This window comes from Ostrinia furnacalis, unplaced genomic scaffold, assembly GCF_004193835.3.
Source record: "Ostrinia furnacalis isolate ACB-3 unplaced genomic scaffold, ASM419383v2 OfSCF0876, whole genome shotgun sequence".
Classification (NCBI taxonomy): Eukaryota; Metazoa; Arthropoda; class Insecta; order Lepidoptera; family Crambidae; genus Ostrinia; species Ostrinia furnacalis.
In genome coordinates, this window is record NW_021131115.1 from 233272 (window position 1) to 252526 (window position 19255).

The 19255-nt window shown below is 34.0% G+C and overlaps 3 protein-coding genes across 9 annotated transcripts in view; 2 read left to right on the plus strand and 1 right to left on the minus strand.

Moving 5' to 3' along the window:
- LpR1 (Lipophorin receptor 1) overlaps positions 1 to 19255 on the minus strand; it is a 686741-nt gene that overhangs the window by 127833 nt on the left and 539653 nt on the right. The window lies entirely within an intron of this gene.
- Positions 313 to 7458, plus strand: Mtnr (melatonin receptor-like). 2 transcript variants are annotated; one of them, XM_028301184.1, is made up of 5 exons: positions 313 to 513; positions 2023 to 2100; positions 2938 to 3138; positions 4003 to 4175; positions 4260 to 7458. In XM_028301184.1, the coding sequence occupies exons 3-5, from the start codon at positions 2952 to 2954 to the stop codon at positions 4965 to 4967; spliced, it is 1068 nt and encodes a 355-aa protein (XP_028156985.1). In that variant the 5' UTR covers positions 313 to 513; positions 2023 to 2100; positions 2938 to 2951; the 3' UTR covers positions 4968 to 7458. The 2 variants fall into 2 exon arrangements, with proteins under 2 accessions (XP_028156985.1, XP_028156986.1); XM_028301185.1 differs by lacking the exons at positions 313 to 513; positions 2023 to 2100 and adding an exon at positions 1893 to 1980.
- Positions 12464 to 19255, plus strand: part of fw (CUB and Sushi multiple domains furrowed) — a 110354-nt gene continuing 103562 nt past the window's right edge. Inside the window, exon 1 of the mRNA XM_028301162.1 lies at positions 12464 to 12676. Coding sequence (XP_028156963.1) covers positions 12622 to 12676 — 55 coding nt within the window. The 5' untranslated portion in view covers positions 12464 to 12621. The remainder of the gene's footprint in view (positions 12677 to 19255) is intronic.

Here is a 19255-nt window from a genome sequence, read left to right on the forward strand (position 1 = left end):
AAAATTCAAAAGTTCTTACTAGAGACGGAGGAGAGTAGACACCAGCGCCACCACAGAGCACGGGAACGAGCGTAGACTTTGAGAATCGCGAGAGACTGTACTCGATCTCCAGCCGCCTCACTGTCGCCTTTTATAACCCGAAATTCGCGCAGGGGGCTGCGCACTGCCCCAAACCACCCCTCTGCGCAGCAACCCCCTACTCCGATACCCGCCCACCACGCCTAGCAACAGAACGGATTTCACCACCTAAAATTTAGTTAATATTTTTTTTTTTACATTAAGAAGGTAGCACAATAATAATTATGTGAGCGGCGTGACAGACGTGTGCACGAAAATTCATATTTTTATACATGGTCTCGGATATTTTATAAAAACATTGTGGTGTTTTTTCGAATTTTTCGATGGATTTTATTGTTGTATTTTTTTATCAAGTTGTTATAGTGTTGTGTGTTGAACGCTGAACTTTTCGACATGGTATAATTTTGTAAAAATATATTTTACTACGATATCCAGGTACGTATTGAAGCGAAGTGTTTATTTGTATTTTGATAAATAAATTAAAATGCGCTGGTTTCAATTTACAAAAATAGGATATAGTAAACAATTTATAAAATCTACGAGCAGATGAGTAAGCTTGCATAAATCCTACTGTCCCTATGACCTAGATGCAGAGGTCAGTGCAATCGGTTACGTGCTTTATGTCATGGGAATATGGGATATTCAAACAGCAATAGTAAATGATTCTTCTATTGCACATTAATGCCTTTTTAAGCATTTTTTATGTAATTTATTTATTTCAACAGTTCCATTGTTTACATTTTTAGAGGCGTAGTTTTCGAGTTGAAATGTTGTGAGCAAACTCTAAACATCTGGTATTCAGTAACTGACGTCACCGGTCCATAAAACGAACAATAAACCGGGACTCGTAAAAGTTTTTTTTAACCCACCATAAATTTTCAACCTCATGGTTTGTGTAAAAAAGTTCTTGCCGCACTTTGCATAATGACAATAATTAATTCATTTGTTTTCTACACAGCGTATTAGTTTTAATATCAGTTACCTAACTGAGGCACCTGTAAAGTAAACAAGCAACCTAAATAATTTTATGTAAACAGTAAACTATCGCAAGTTACTGTGACTGTTTATTATGGTTATTTAATTATCGAATTATCGAAAACGAAATAATTATTATGTGAACAAAATATATTTTACCTAAATATGGAAATCTTAAATATCTAATGAAACTGCTAGCATCATCAAGTTAAATTATCCTGCTGTTGATAAATAAATAAATTGATAGCAATAATAACGTTAAGAATTATTTGTGCTAATGTTTTAATTATTTTTAAAAAGTCACGCATTTTTGCTATTTGTTCTATCAACCTCATTCAACGGTTGTGCCTGATAGTTTGAAAGATGCATTTCGTTCGGTTTTATTTCCCTGAAAACCTGAAAATGGTATATTAATAAATAAGTCATTATATAAATATTTTATTAATTGATAATTAATTTAATATTTTAGTGTTATTGTTATATATTTTTAAAATTAAATAACAATTTCAATTAAAGCTATTTTTAATTACAAAAATACTCATAATACTATAAAAAATAGCAAAATTTTAATTGGATAGTATGTATGTAATTTTTTTTTTTACATATTCTGTCATATAATCAAACAAAAATGATATTTACCCTTCAGATGATTTAGAATTATCCCCAGAAACGGTTAAAGTAGGTTAAAATAATTTTCAACTACACTATCGCTACGGCCCTGTTAGACCTTGAACTTCTCAGGGCCATATCTCACTCAACGTTTGCATCACACAGGCTGCATTCAGTACGAATCGAACCTCCGCGGCGAAAGCCCATTATTTTCAACCTGTAAAAACTTTTTCCGTAAATCATAAATTAAATTCATCTTACGAAATCTAAACAATTCGCCAAAAATAAAAATTGAGCTGTTCAAGATTCGCGCAAATTGTACGTATTGTTTTTTTTTCAATAATACGTTTATTTTTGCAGTGTTAGAGGCTGCTACAGGCCTTACCGCATGCCGTAACGGCTGGATAGGAACGACTCCCCTCCAGTGTGGAGCATAACGTGAGTTCATTCACCTCCAGTTGCAGTCTTCATGGCCGTTTTCAAATCGCGCCAAGTTTTCCCGCCATACTCACATTTCATGTCAATAACAATGGTTAAAATTTAAATAAAAATAAAATAGTGCTGTGTTTACATCAATAACTAATCAAGAAAATTAACTACATTGTTTGAAAGTAAAAGTGAACGCTAAACAGTGTCAAAAATACACACAAGAAATAATTTGACATGACACAACAAAACTATGAAATATTTAAAAAAATATATCGGAAGTTTGGCGCGATAATAGGATCCTTTCGAGTGTATCCTGGCGCGCCACAGTACAATATTACTCAAAGAAAACTGCCGATTGTAAACGGAAATAAAGTGTTCTAAAAATAGACTTTATTATTATTGTCTTTTTTTTTCAAAAAATTGATAAAATATAGTTTTATTAAACTTTTTAAGACATAGTTTTGATGTAAATGAGCAAAAATAAATAGTATTGTCGAAGAAAAAAAAATTTAAAAGTGTGAAAAAGGCCGTAGATTTCCCAAAAAAGTACGTAATTCCGTATTATAAGCATAATACGAAGTGAAATAAACTAATTACAAGCAGTGATTGTTAAAAAAACGCAAATATGAGTCCTAGTTGCGTGGGTGGTTTTGCCTGGGAACCTATGGGAGGGGGAGTGGGGTAGGGGACTGCTTTATATATTCACATTGGCCAGTAGCTAGCGGCAGTTGGTGATCCAGCAGTGCCCAGAGGAGGTCTGCTGCACCGGCTTTAGTAGTTGGCCGTCAACCGGCGCGTAATGTCCTAAGTTTTGTGTGTGTTAATACTTTTTTTTTGTCATGCCAGGGGTCGCTCCCCCTATGTATGGGGTTGGAATTAACTCCGGAGGGAACGATACGACCCGGTTTTTCTCGCCGGTGACACTTAGTCAACAATGGCCAACCTTAGGCCGGCTGATCTTCATGGTGTTTTGTGCCTGTATCGGGACGACTATCAATGGATTCTTCGTGGCGGCTTTCTTCGTCGAACATACTCTGAAAAGAGTCGGTGAGTATTGTGAAGTATGTGAATAAAAACACTGTAGTTTTTGGTGTAATGTAAATTTTTGAATGTAGTGCAAGTGCAAGTGATTTTTTAAAGAGAACCTTTAAAGTTTGCTTTTCAAATATCGCTCTAATGCCCGATTAGTTCAAAGTTTGGCTCATGCCTGCGCTAGCGGCGCTAGCGCGTTTAAATTTAAGCTCGTGCGACTTTTTGAAGTTTGTGAAACTTATTTTCATCCTTTTTTGGAGAATATCAGTCTTATGAAGGCAAAGTTTATAAAGTTGTATTTAAGTGTGGCATTTTTGTGAAATATTGATAGTGCTTAGGTGTGCATTTCGAAATGGTTCCGGGATTCCGGGGAAGATATAACTTAGACTGGTTACATAATTATGGACTTTTAAGTTATTTTTGCTGTTGAAAAGTACGATGATCCGGTAGTGTTTTTTTCCTTAAACAAAATCTCACCATGTACCTAGTTAAAGTAGATGGTTATAGAAAACTGTTGTTTGTAATGGTGTTCAGTCAAAAAAATGTAGCAGTTTTATTTCTGAATAACTAAATATAGCAAACATTGTCCGATTCCAATGAAAATTTTATAAATTATTACTTGAGTAGGTAACTAATTAATATGAATGTTAATATTATTAATTTTAGTAATTAATGATAGTTAAACTAGGATAATTATGTCCGATTGCCTTTGTATGGACTGAATGAAACGTCGTTCGCTTCGCCTCTTCAAGCTAATTAGTTACTGTTATTCTCTGCTATTCATTAAATGTTTAAATCGAATTTGGTGATATTTCGCGTGGTTTTCTGGATCATTATGGGAATATTTCCTGAAAGTAACAAAAGTTTTCTTTGTTACAGGCAACGTTTTTCTGGCATGTGTTGGCCTATCGGATTTGCTTCTCACCACGGGCGTGATGCCCATTTCGGCGGTGGTGCTCCTCTCTGCTGGCGAATGGGACATCTTGCCGGTCTGCCACAGTCTGCAATTTCTAACTGAAACAGCCACCTATTGCTATAGCCTCTTTTTTGTTGTAAGTACATTGAAAACTTTTTATATCATTCATATTAGTAGGAAATTACGATCTAGTGAAATTAAAATAATTTTTTGTCCACAGTTGGTAGCGATTGAAGGATACTACCGAATATGCTGCTCAATTCCGGAGTACGAAACCTTCATGTCCATGCGGGTAACTTTGATCACGATCACGGTGTTGGCGGTAAGCGTTACCATGTCTGGGATCGGCGTCCTCCTCGGCTTAGACTACGATTACTGCGAGCGGCGCCACTATGGTAACTTCTACTACCGTATTGCTACAACTGTCATCTTTCACGGAATTCCTGGCATCATCACGTTCATTGGATTGACTATTTCCTGCGTTCGAGTCCGGAGGCGTGCACGCGAGCATATGTACTACAAGAGGTCTCAGCAGTACGAGCGCGACTTTTCGACCACCAGCTTGAATATGACCGCTTTTGTCTTCTACGTTTTGGCCTGGCTGCCCTACTTGATTCTGGTGAACAAGTCTCCTGGTACCATCGATTCTCGGTACTACCACTGCGCTTGGCTCGGAGTCTGCCGCTCTATCATCACTAGCTTCCTCTACAGCTGCATGAACAGAAACTTCCGGCGTGCTTTTGCTCATCTCTTCTATTACTGCTGCTGCAAGAGTTCTCTGTCTGGCTCGTTCAGCAACCGTCACAGGAGGGCGTTGGAGTACAAATCTGCTACTGGCGATGTGAGGGTTCATATCATGCACCAGGCCATGAACTCTAGCAGCCCGCAGCGTGGCGCGTCTTCTTCCCGCGACACTCAGGAGTTATGATCTAATAAAGAACAAGTCTGCAGGTGGGTGTATTAAACCACTAGATCTCTTGGCGATATACTGTGAACGCTAGAAATGTGGCTAGGCTATCGCATGCGATTGATATTTTTTGAGACTTGTATTTGAAATTGGAAAAACATTTCTAACGTTCACATTATTGTAACTACCGACTTGGCTTTATTAAGGACAACTGACCATTACATAGCGATATAGGAACGAAACGGATATTGAACAATTGAACCCTGATGACTTACGGTATGGATATTTGCGATAACGAGTTTTCTGTAGGAAAAGTGTTTTCTGTAAGCAGCTTTTAATTACTTTGCTGACTTGATTATTCTTAATGTGTTATTAAAGAGTAATAATATACTTGAAAAAAGCTTCATAAGTGTTGCAATATCGGTGTTGTAGTTATACCTATTAAAATATTCAGTTTTTGACCCTTGTACTTTAAATGCAGCATAAGTTACACCTACGAAAAAAATGCGCTAATATAATATGTATTATAGGTAATGAAGTTAATGTGTATACCTATTTACTGTATTTTTATCCAGCTATTCGTAAAAATATGATAAAAAATTGAAAAAAAAAAACTTTGGGAAACGTTTGAAAAGATGGTCAACTTTTAAGAAAAAAAAATTCATTCATATAGTTAAGTGTTTGTGACAAACCAAAAAAAGAAACTTAAAAGTAAAAGAGTCTGTGATGAAATGTTTTAAAATACACGTTGTTAAGAATGGTACGGTAGAAAATATTTAACATTTTTGGCATTGAAAAATCTTACATCGTAGGGCTACCTTAAAATTGGTAAGTTATCAAAAATTTAATAGTAAATACAACTTAAAACCTTAATAGTTTTTCCGGTTATTAAAATAGAAAATTATTGACATTTAATGTTAAAACAGTAGTTTTAAAAATAATCATGAATCACATTTTGTGGTCATGATAGTGACAATATGCATAGTGAAAGATGAAAGTTCTTCGACGTGATATTAAATGCTTTTATTTTCTATTTGGATATTTATAATATATTTTTATATAAAGATAAACTTTATAAAATAAACTATTATAATTTTATTTTCGTTAACATTCCTCATGATTATTTAGGTATTATCTCGTGTCTATTAATACAACAACAATTTCATACTCAAAGTATCGCACAAATATAATTTATTTACTTCTAAGAAATTATTTTTACAAAGTGTAATATTCATTACAGTCTTTTCTACTTGCTGACTACTATAGTCGCTATTTGTGAGAAACGAATGTGGTTAGGATTTTACAATTTTGATCAACTTACACAGATTACTCCTTTTTAGCTAATAGTTTTAAATGTAATACTTAAGTATTAGTTTTAAGTAAACAATGTTATTGTAGCCAAATTTTACCTTTTGAATCTTGACTGTCGAATAGAAAAACATGTCAGGCTTTTACTGTATTGAGAATTGTTTTACTTCTATGGGATTTTTTAGTCAACTGAGATGTTCTATGTTTTAAATTCAAAATGGTGTTCAAGCTTTTTTAACTGTTCATGCGTACTTGGAAATAAGATATAAAAATACCGTAGTTGTCTATACATATATTAGCATTTAAGCTTACAATCGATGTTTCCTTTTATTATAATATAAAAAATAGTTACGTCATGCTTGGTAGAGTAGCCACAGAGATTTCGTAGTCTTATTTCAAATGCAAGAGTTAATCAGTATTATTAATCAATATATTTCCGTCCTTTTCATTCACCTATTCAGTCTGTTTTCGAAGAATCCTGTTAGTCAGATTATGTAGGTTTTTTTTCACTTTATTACAAAAAGTGTTTATTAGTTTGATATTCCAATTTAAATATAAAAGTACCTATCTTGAACTACCTACCTACTGATTTTATTTTAAAATAATATAACTTTTTAGACTAACCAGGAATTTAAAATTTTCACTAAGCACTAAATGTCAGTTTTTAATAACAAAATCAATCTCAATGTTAAATAAAATATTTTAGCGGTTTTTTTTGTTTGTGTTACAAGTTTCAAAATATATGCTCTACCTGCGCTGTGTAATGTTGTAACGAAAGTTACATCACTGTTTTACGCTATACTGGGGCAAGGTCATTGTCCTTTACCGTGCCCATCCCTTGATTCTGCCACTGGAGGGGTTGTACGGCGCCATTACAACATCGTACGCGAACTTCATTCATGCTTAGTTTACGATCGTAAAGATCAATTTTGATTCTCTTGAACCCTCAGATTATTTGCTATGTTATTGTATTATCTAGGCATAACTTTTGTATCTTATCGAAGACTGTTTTTGGAGAGTTGATATTGTATTTGTATAAAAGTAGTGTCCCCGTATATGTATTTACTGGTAACAAGGTATTAATTGCTTATAAATTGTATACCAAAATCTAGATTCCTACGAATTTGTTTTTGTATGTTCAATTTAAACAGATTTGGAACGATATTTTATTGGGAAAACAGTTTAACTAAAAATATTTTTACCGTCTGAAACCTATCGTCCATAAGTAGTATTATTTTTAAATATTTAAACATTATGGTGCCATGTAGCACATTTTTACCTATCTGTATACTGATGTAGACATTTGTGGTAGACTTACCTCAAGCATTTCAGGTTTTGTGTCCTATGCTCTCAATCTAATGTACTTAGACGGTTGAATTTATGTACTACGAAATGCATTTTATGTGTTTTAATCTGTATCTGTGTATTTCACAATAAAGATGTCTATATGTGTAACAATGATTGATTTATTTCAACCCTACAATATTGATGATGCATAATTATGTTCTCGTTCAACGCGCCTTAACAATTTTCATTAGCAATTTCATCTAACGAAGCGTCTGATGCACCGTTTATCAAGAACTAAAGTCGAATTTTTTAATAGATGAACTTGAAGTTTAATGGGTAGCCAGTTTTTGATTGATCAAAAGTAGTCTTATGACAAAGTGAATGATTGAATAATATTAATAAATTCAGATATTGAGGCGCTACTATAAAATATAATTTTGGTAAACATTTTATTGAATCAAAAGTAGAGTTAGTACTTAGCTGAAATCTCAACAAGAGACAACAAAAAATAGTTTAGTGGCAATCAACACATAAGTATGAAAAGATAACTTACAAAAATACCTGTATTGGGGGCTCTAACGAGATGGTATTATCGCACAATAGTAGGTACTACTATTATTTATTCTGTGATAATAGGTAGAAACATACGTAAAACCGTTAGTTAGACATACACTACCTTATTTGTCTATTTCCGTAAGGCAACGCAACGTTTGCAATGGGAATCTACATAGCTTACCTAAGAAACAGCTGCTATAGGCAATTATGTAATATTTTTTGCATTAAATGGATCAAAAGGGATTATTGACAATCACAACTTGATGGTGGTTCGTGTGGCGACTTTGGAGATTAAAACGGAAGATTGAGATAAGTATGGAACTTGTCCCGGTATCCTCTACTTTATTCTACTAAATATACCTGCCCCTTAGACAAGTTGCACTTTTTGATCGAATCAAAAATCGAAAACTCCATACAAAAAAAAAATCGATAACAAACGTCACAAAAATGATAATCTCATACAAATAATATCAGTTAACATTATAGTTACGGTTAAAGTTAGGTGGGGCAACTCAGCCTAAGTAACTGCCTAACTTTAGCTGAGAACTTTCCCTGAGTTATTATCAGGATGTTTTGCAACTCAGCCTTAATGTCACTTTGATTAAAGTCTATGATTTCTATACAGCACGTTATTTGCGAATTGTGATTAATTATTTAAAAAATACATAGTTTATAATAATATTAATTATATTATTATAAACTATATATTAACAAATACAACAATTATATTAATATAATATTTGCAATGAATGCAGCTGTTTACTAAAATAAGTAATAGAGAAATATTATATAGAGAATTTTAAAAGTTTTGCAACCTTTTTATGACTACAAATAACTCGGCGTGTATTATGGGGGCCAATTACCAAGTAAAACGCAATATTGTGGTTTCTAACGGCTTTCTTTAGTTAATGAATGTTCCGTACTTTTATGAAATGGCGACCGCAACACGCTTTGCCCTGCAGCCTGATGTACCTACCAAATGATCTGTAAAATATACTTTAATCCGTTATGATGTCCCTAGACAAGACGTTACTTACAGAAAATAAATAGGGTACGGTTGTAAGGTTAAAATGAATTCAAAACGTTTGTCTACTAAAGCCATATGTAAATGTATTCATTAGGCAACATTTGTTAATAAACTGTTTATGACTAGTGTGAAACAAGTTTACCATAAACACAGGTTTCTGAAACTTGGCTCTCCACTCATAGCGGTGTTTGTGTGCAGCAATGTTTCATCACCTATGTTTATGGACTGTCTATAAACTGTTTACAGAGATTATGAAACATTGTTTATAAACAGTGTTTATCAACAAATGTTGCCTAATGAATACATGTCTTAAAGGTTTTGTTACACTTAGCCTCCTCACTTACCTTATTTTAACCGTAACAATAACCGGTGCTTTTTGTATGGAGTTTGACAGATTTTTGACGTTTTCAAAGTTAAAGTAGATTGGTGCAACTCAGCCTTAGCTTATTTATTAAGATATTGTAAAACTAGTAAGGTCACAGATCGATTACAAATATAGGTGGCCTGAAATATTGTATTTTCGCCTAAATCTTGCCAAATCAGATACTTGTTGTGAAACTTAGCCTCCGGTAAAGCCTTTTGGCTAAAACTGACTATGCGGGTGTCGCTACCAGGCGGATGCTAGATTTGGGAATTTCCTAAATATTTAGGACATTAATTTCACTAACTAAAAGTAACCGACTTTTAGAGGGTAACAAGAGTGGAAAAGGATTTCTTGTGAGGTAGGTAATTATCTTGAAAAAAGTACTTATAATACAGGGTGGCCCAGAAGAAAGTTCACTTTTGAAAATTTAAGGAAACGAAAACTGTAAATTTTTATAGAACTTTAACTATTGTAATTTAAAGGAAATTTCATGCAATTTATTTTTAAATTTACTTTCTTTTTTAATTTTGATCGTACATGATGTGATTCCCTTGACGTTTACAGCATTCGGTCAACATGCATAAAAATTTTGGAAAACTTTCGTAAGAGTTACCTTGAAACGGATTCAGGATAGATGAATGCTGCAGAGTTTTTGGATTATGAGAGTATACTATGCTCATAATGTAACCCCATAAAAAGAAGTCTGCTGGAATGAGATTTCACCCCTGCTTCTTAGTGGCAATGAGATTTCACCCCTGCTTAAATTGGTTTGTTGTATCGAAAGGATGATTAATTTTTGAGAACGTTATACTGGCATGCTGGAAAGCTTTTTGATTTCAAAGTGGCAAGATTCGCAAGGCTAAGACAGGAGCACTTGGTTTTATCAAGATGGGGCTACATGTCACACTTCAAATGAGAGCATTTAGATGGTAAGAGATATGTTCCCACAAAAAAATTATTTCAGGCAGGGGTGACATCTCCTGGCCACCAGGAAGCCCTGATCTCACTCCAGAAAACTCCTTTTTGTGGTGTTACCTTAAGAATACAGTATACTTCTATAATCCAAAAACCATGCAGCAACTAAAGCTGAACATTCGGCAAAAAATGGAAAATAGGTTTCGAGGTAATGGGGATGTTGCCTGGGTCAAAAAGCGAGAGTTTTAATTAGTCCGTCAGTTAACTTATCAAAAAATACTCTACACGTATTTTTCACTTTTTCAAACTAATGAAAATTTAAAGAGATAAAGCGCCCCAAAGTTCATAAGAAGAGGCCCGTGACGTCAACGCTTGCTTAAAAATGCCGCACGTTGTGACGTCGTGCGCAACTTCAACGCACCATAACTATGTAATTATTTGTTAGATTGACAAATAAAAATATATGTGTCCAATATTTTTTGATATTAAACATTACGGACTAAAAAAATTTTTTTAGGCAACTAGCCTATTCTAACGAACGCATCTTGAAGATTTTTATGTATGTTGATCGAATGTTGTAAGCGTTAAGGAAATCTCCTGGACGATGTAATTTTATAAAGGTACGTTTAAAAATAAATTTCATTTAATTTTCTTTGAATTGTAATGAATAAAGTTCTACAAAATAACATAGATTTTTTTCCTTGAATTTTCAAAAGTGAATTTCTTTCTGGGCCACCCTGTACTTCATGTTTCCTCTCTAAAAGATTATTAACTGAGCACATTATTAAATTATTATACAAAATCTATTTTTTTCAAAAATGAGTTGATTGGAAATACTGGCGGGCTTTATGAGCCTCTTCGAAAAATTTCGTAAATTTTTTGCTCATCAATAGCTTAGCTTTTTGCTTTAGAGGCCATAATAATAAAATATAAGGCATAATAAATTCTATGCTTAGTTGGCCAAGTTGGCTTAGTTTTGATGAATTTACAATTTAAATGATTGCTTGTTTTGGAAAGCTTGTAGGTGTTGAAGGCATGCCTAGATAATTTTAATATTTACTAATCTTGACCTAGATATTTAATATACAATGTTCTATTAACTTTTTTTAACAAAATTACCTGTCTAAATAAATTTACTTCTACACTCAGGTAGAGGCCAAGCTCTACTAAAACCTTTTATATTTTTTTTTTTATAATTTTAAAGTAGAGCTTAATTATCTTAACCAACATCGTGTAGTCGCCAAATATATTATTATGCATTTGATAGAGATATGTTTTAATCCATATGAGGATATCATCTATACTTATAATAAATCTGTAGAAAGGTCAATTCTGTACATGAAATATATTTTCAAAATAACTATCAGGGGGTGATTAGTGATCGATACTGATGCCAAAAATGCAATCAGTAAAATTTTTGTCTGTCTGTCTGTCTGTCTGTCTGTCTGTCTGTCTGTCTGTCTGTATGTTCCTTATAGAAACAAAAACTACTCGACGGATTTTAACGAAACTTGGTACAATTATTCTTCATACTCCTGGGCAGGTTATAGGATACTTAGGAATTCCCACGGGAACGGGAATTAGCGGGAAAATCCTTTTGTATGAAAAATCTAAACCGCTTAAGTTAGACGCTTGAAATTTGGCATGCAGGTACCTTAGTAAACTTAAAGCTTAGTTACAACAGGATATTGCAAAATTCCCACGGGAACGGGAGTTAGCGGGAAATAACATTTGTATGAAAAATCTGAACCGCGTAAGATAGATGAAGGGGGGGTAAAACGAGATCCACGCGTACGAAGTCGCGGGCGGCCGCTAGTTGGTAAATAATTTAGCACCTGCTCTAAATTCCGAACTATTGAACATACACCTGCTCATTAAAACGAGTCGAAATCCGAACACAATGCAGCCCACGCGCAGATCAGCCCTGCATCTGATCTTTCACGAAAAGGCCAGGCCTTATTGGCCAAACCCGGGTGCTATTTCCGTAGGTATGCGGTCCGTTTTTGCTGAATGTCAATCGTCGTAGCCTTGCTCAACGCAGTTTGGTAGACGTAACGGTGAAAGGCAACGGTGGGGATCGCGCGGGCGCCAGCAAAGCCAGGCCCCAGTCCAACTCAGGCGCACGACCGAGCGCTACCGTCAACTGTCAAACGTCACTCTTACTTTCAATCGACGCGAGTTCAGTGTGTGACATGAAAAAGTGACTTTAGTGACACATAATGCTACTGTGTGCTTTACTTTGGATCGCTCTCCTAACGCCGGCGCGTACACAAGGTAAGTTTGCAATTTAAACTATTTTAACGTTACGCCATTTGTTATTGTGAAACTGGTCAATTTAAATAATGTTACTCGGTACAATTGTCTGCCTGTTTTGTTTGGTGGAACAGAACGTTTCTGTGGCGGGAGCTGGTTCGGATATGACCCTGGCTTTTGTTGTAGGCTCTAGTCCCTCTTAAATGAAGTAATGAAGAGCTTTGCAACTTTTATCAAAGTTTTTCCTCGTAATACAGGGTGCGTTAAGAAGTTAAGTGAAATGAAGTTTTCAAAATCATCTTTTATATTATTTGCATCACTTTATAAAGGCTAAATGAAAGTGAATACCTATCGCGGGAATGTGTCACTGATGAATAATTGATATTAAATCCATTATCTCATTATTGGCCGCGATGCGTTTAGCACGCATACCTTTTTTCTCGTCTTAACATCTCTCATTAGCATCAAAATGGTTTGCCTGGAAAAATCTGATATTATATGACTTCAAAAAGTTTTTTGATACTTTTGCACCGTCCGATGGAATTGCATACCGAGAATACTCGTATTTAGCTACATAAAATAAATATGTAATTGAAAATACAGCAAATAATATGGACTTTTATTGGTCGTTTAAAAACTAGATTTTATCTTTTACATATTGTTGTTTGTTGGTTCAAGTAAAATAACGTAAGTTGCAACTTATGGGCTTTTAAAGAACTTGGATAATATGGCACTTTCCATTCTACATTTACTCGTAAGCAGGAGCAGAGCTTTAAGTCTTGTTTGGGACTTTCTTGTCATACTTCAGATATCCGTATAGATTTAGGTACATATTTATAGATAACTGTTTGACCGGCTTTTACTAAACCATTCAAATACACACGAACAGGCTTTATTCACCACTTACTCAATTTTACAAGCGTGTCGCACGAATCGCATGTAGACGGTTGACCACTGACCCTTCGGTCATGGACATAAGGAATAATTTAGCACGTCGCATTAACGTCATGACCAAGAGACACTTGTCCTACATTCCCACAAGCTGGTACAGTCAGCTGAAAGTAAAACGGTAGCTTTTTAATCTTTCTGTCGAGTCGTCTATGGACGATTAGGGTGATACTTTTTCTGTAGCCGACTCTATCTAAGCGCCGGCCCGCAAAAATATTGGTATTGGTATTACTGAGTCACAGAGTTTCACATTATGAGCAAAACAGACTACCACATTGTTAGTCACATTGCGGATGTCAACTGTGTTGCTAGAGTTATTAATAATGAGTTTTTATATTAAAACACTATCGATATTGGGAAACACGTGATCTATTTTCGCAGAAAAAAAGGAATTTAAATACTGGCAAGTAAGAATTTTGCATCGATAAAAAAATACATGACGAAAACATTTAGAGTAGGCGCACACCGTTGATTTTTCGTCGGCCGATAGTTTAGTCGGGCAGTTGATCAGTATGGGCATGTATGGGAGCAAGCACACTACGCCGATTCGATTTGGCCGATTCTTCATACAATTTAAAATCGGGCACAACTATCGGCCAACTAAAAATCAACGGTGTGCGCCTACTCTTAAGCGATCGTTTTTTGTTTTTCTTTGCAGATTTTAGCAAATGTCAAAGTTTGTACATGTATTATTCAGTTAATCGTACCGGACAAGAATATTTTAAAGATTAACGACACAAAAGAAACAAAGAAAAAGTTTTCGTTCGTAACCTCAGCTCATGTAATGGACATCAACGCGCCACCACTTCGTAGAGCATCTTGGAAGAAATACTTATTATTATTGATAAGACTTATCTGTTTTAACATACTTTTTAGTATTTATAGAATATTTTATCTCTTAATGACTATAATAATTCATTTTATTACAAGAAATCACGATCGTGGAGTCCTGCATGCATATTTAAAAAAAAATCAAAGTGCAAGTAACAATATGATTTTCTTAATTACATAATCTATTTATTTATTCAGCTTTGTGACAATTATGTCGATAACTGCGAGGGGACATTAACCAACAATAGGCTGGTTATAACGCTAATGATGCTTGATGTAACTAGGTGATTAGATAACGCAAAAAACTTGAATACTGGACTTTAATTACTTGATAGATTGCTGATGTCTTATAATTGTCGGTAAAACCGCAATATTGGAAGGTTTTGGTGCTCGCTCGGACGCCGGGCGCTATGTGCTAATAGATTTTGATGTTAATATACGAATACGACACGTTTAGGTAATAATGTGGCAGCATTTAAAATCAAAAAAAAGAATGAGACATGTATAGGCTCCTTAAGAGCATTTGACGATTTGCAAGAACTAATTTAATTAGTCTAAACAAATAAAGATAATTTTGATTTGATTTGATTTGATTCATTATGGTATACCTATTTTTTGGTTATTTATCCGATATAAAGATGACTATTTTCTAAGAAGCGTGCATTAATTATAATATATCTAGTTATTTCTCACCAATGTGACATCTATTTGCCCTTGAATACTCTCTAGTTTGCCTACATTCTTACACTCCACACGACCAACGTTAGAGCTAAATTAAAATAGTTAATATGAAAAGAAGTAATGCAATAGCTTTGTTCTTCGTTCGTTGTCCAAAGATTATAAGAAACTACTTATTGGTTCAAGCTCTGCCCAGACGACCACCTTCTACAAGCTATGAACGAACATATTACGATTATCATTATTTTAATTCAATTATTAATGTTACACTGGTCGAAAGATCATTTTAAGCCCCCAATAGTTTTCAATATCAACAATAGAGTTGGTATTTCACATCACAGCTCTTTATAGATAGCGAAACATTTTTCTAGAAATCAATTGAATTTCTTTAATTGTTTCTCAACGCATTTGCATAAAAACAAAAACTTCAAACTTCATAAATTATAGAGGCAATTTATCATGATAAGTATATAATAGTAAGCAATTTCAAACGTGTAATAAAATAAAGATATAGCCTTGTATGGAGAATGGAATGTAAGGTGATTCCATTGTCTGGTTGTGGTTGTTTGTCTCTGTCACTCCTATTATGATAGCCTTATGAGGTCTGGGCGAGTAATAGAGACGCACTGCTTTCTATAAATCGAATCTTGATAGATATTAAATTGTAAATATGTTCTCCTAAAATATGCAAGGTTTCTTGTTGCTAATATTTTCCTTTTCGACCAATGACAGAGTTTTTATCTGAAGAATAATATTGACATTTGAACGTTTGTTTATACAAAATCTATTAGTGTCATAGTTATCCTTTAGATTAAAGTTTCGATTAAAAACTCGACCCTAAAACATGTTTAAATGACATTGAGCTTTAGATACTGTTATTACTCTCATTAATTGCCATATCAGAATAACCTTCATATTTTATTTACTAGATTCTTTAACATAATCTTTGCTCGAGCAATAATTTATCGCAAGCGAGTTTTTCATGTTAAACTAGCTAAAAGACATGGCGTCATGATTGATTCCATTAAGCTTTACAACACCTAGGAAGTGAAAAAATTCCAATCAACTTACAACTCGTACATACAGACTTACTGAGTGTAAAAAGAACAATATAAACTACAAATGTTATTTGTTATTTCAACTAGTCGGAATAAACCTCTACTTTGCTAAACATTAAATTATGTTAATTAAAATCCATTTAGCATAATACTTATGCAATTATACATACGTCAATTCGTCCGGTTTGAAATACTTAAAATATGTAAACAACACCGTAATAGGAGTTCGTTTAAGTGGATAAATGCTGGAGTTTAGAGGTCTTTGGAATTACTGTATCAGAGTATTATTCCATTTTATAGCCTTTTAAAACGTTAATCTTCTTATTCCAAAGACAGTTCTGACGTTGTAGAAGAACATAACATCAGGCACAAAATGGCCTCATCAAGACTTTGTGACTATGGACCATTGTCTATCATGTTATTATTTTGGAAAAACCTTGAAAATCATTTTTATAATGGAAAAATCTGGAAAAAAACAAAACCTATCCCTAATTTTTAATTGATTTATAGTTAAATTAATTGTTAATAGACTCTATTTTGTTACATAGGCACTTTTGACCAAATCTGGTAAGTGGTTATAGAAATGTAGCATACATTAAACATTACAATAACGACAGGAGCTTGTAACCATACATAATTATATTATCAAACCGAAAACTTCTAATTACCGATTACTAAGCATTCTTGAAAGTATGTATCAAACATCAGATTAACAAATTAAAACACCGCCATACAAACCAATCACTTTCAAGCACGCGGTATGTCAAGCGCGATCTCGTGCGCGCGCGCAGTTCGCTTTCACTTATCCTTCTCTCTGTGTGTGTGCGACTCCTGCGTTCCACTGAACGATATACCCTACCGGTTGCCGGCATTCGATGCATTCTGGGTTGGTAAATGAACTTGTGGAAATTCTAGATAAGCCGCTTTGCGTTGAAAATGTATACGATTTTGTGGGGGTGGGTGATTGCTGCTTATTTGCCCATCACTCCCATCAGTCAGAAGTAATGTCACCGAATCCTATTATGCTGAGTTCTTGATTTGTTGAAAAGTTAGGATACTCCAGAAATCTTGAAATACCTATCACATCTATATAGATGTCAATCTTAATAATATAATGTGTGAGGATCTTTTGTACTGTAAGTTCTTATCTATTCGAAAATTGAGAAACATCTTGTGTTATCTTACATATACAAACTTCTAAAGACGTTTAAAAGCTTATATTTTTTTTAAATACCAGCTATTGTATCGGTTGATCATATAGAGATTATTTTCTCTTCATTATACTTTTACTCTTAGAACTCTACCGGTTTTTTAGTGCTGAATTTTAGATAGCATCGCTCGTCTAAGCCTACACTCACGATGCGTTGCGTTTCCTATCGACGCAAGCGCAACGCAATGTCTTTTTATCATCCTTTTTATCTTAGTGTGGTGTTCAAAGTTTTACTTCTGTGCCCGCGTGTAGTCAGAAAATTGCATAAAAACCGTTTTTGCTACATTTTTCATTGACACTCTGCTTCTTTAGCCTGATGATTAGACTTCCTTGGGAAAAAAAATCGAACCAATAGTTCCACGTTCAACCAACCAATCAAAATCTTCAGTCTTCTCATAATATAATATTCACGAGCTTTCTAGGTATAAAAGAGACGTGATAACAGCTTCCTGAACTAAATTGAATTTTAAGCATGCGGCAGTCTAACAAAGGCTTGTTATAATTATTTTGAAACACATTACGAAAGCATCGTCAACCGGATAGCAGCTGATATGTCGTTAATTGATAATTTTGCAATTAACCATGCAAAAAAGGAAAAGAACGTATTACCTACTTAGAGCGGCGTGTATATGATTATTTTGTATTTCATAAACCTGAATAACGATTACTTTCATTTATAATTGTGACTGAATAGCGAGCGACATACATTTAGCCAGAGGACATAGTAAAATAAAGAATACAAATGAGAAATAGAATAGGTACTCACAGTTTTCAAGATTTTTTTCATCGTCTAAATAATTGATAGCCAGTCCAAGTAGGTATGAAGAAAATATTAGAAATAAGTAGAAATAACAATAGAATTGCCTGTGAAAAAAAAATTGGAAAATTCGTTGCATACTTCGATTTGTAGTTGTATAACTCTTACCGGCCTATTTCCAATTAGTCGATTAATTTTTGCTGTCCAATTTCAAAACACCGACTCGAATAAGAAATTCATGTTGTTGATATTAGTTGCTTGTTGCCTTTCGTCAGGCTTGCCAACGTTTGCCAATTACTTGTCCAAAATGACCGTTGCAAAACTTAACTTACGACATGTGCTTCAATCAAAATAAAAAATATAATGGCTGTACCTGGTCATTGACATTTGGCATATTTTGAAATAATATCTCTTACAGTGAATACAACATACTTTATTTATTTAACACTTATATTTGCCTGGTCATGTTGTCAGAATACCAAATTAATCGTTTGAATAATTTAATTATGACGATTTTTCTAATCCATACAGCAGTTTCTAATCATAAAACTATTTTCTTAAGGGCAGGGGTTATCACGATGTGGAAAACTTTCTTATTTAATGTATTTTGCAAGAAGTTATGTCGGTTTCAAATTGTTGTGATTTGTATTTTTCCACGCGTTTATCTTTATTTAAATTGGTTCAGCAGTTCATATTATAGAGTTTCGATGGCAGTAACACTTAAAACAAAAAATGGAAATTGAAGTACACTCTACATAGAAAATGTTGACCTGCAATCTAGTTAATTTGATAAAATATAGTCACCACATACTTATACCTACCAAATATTAGATTATTCTCCAAATTAAAAAAAAAAAATTTTTTAACGCAATCGTTTCATCGACTTTCCACTGATTGGCACTTTTATAATACGTTAAAATGGTATTTACCGCTCAATAGATGTTGATTCGACGAGTGTATAGTAATTAATAAACTAGAGATCTCTTAATAATACTGCATGACAAGCCACTCGTCGGTGCTACGCGGTCAAAAGTCCACTCAGGTATGGATTCCGTAATTAAATCTATGGTTTAATTATTATTATGACCTAATTATCTATTTACAATACCAGTAGATGT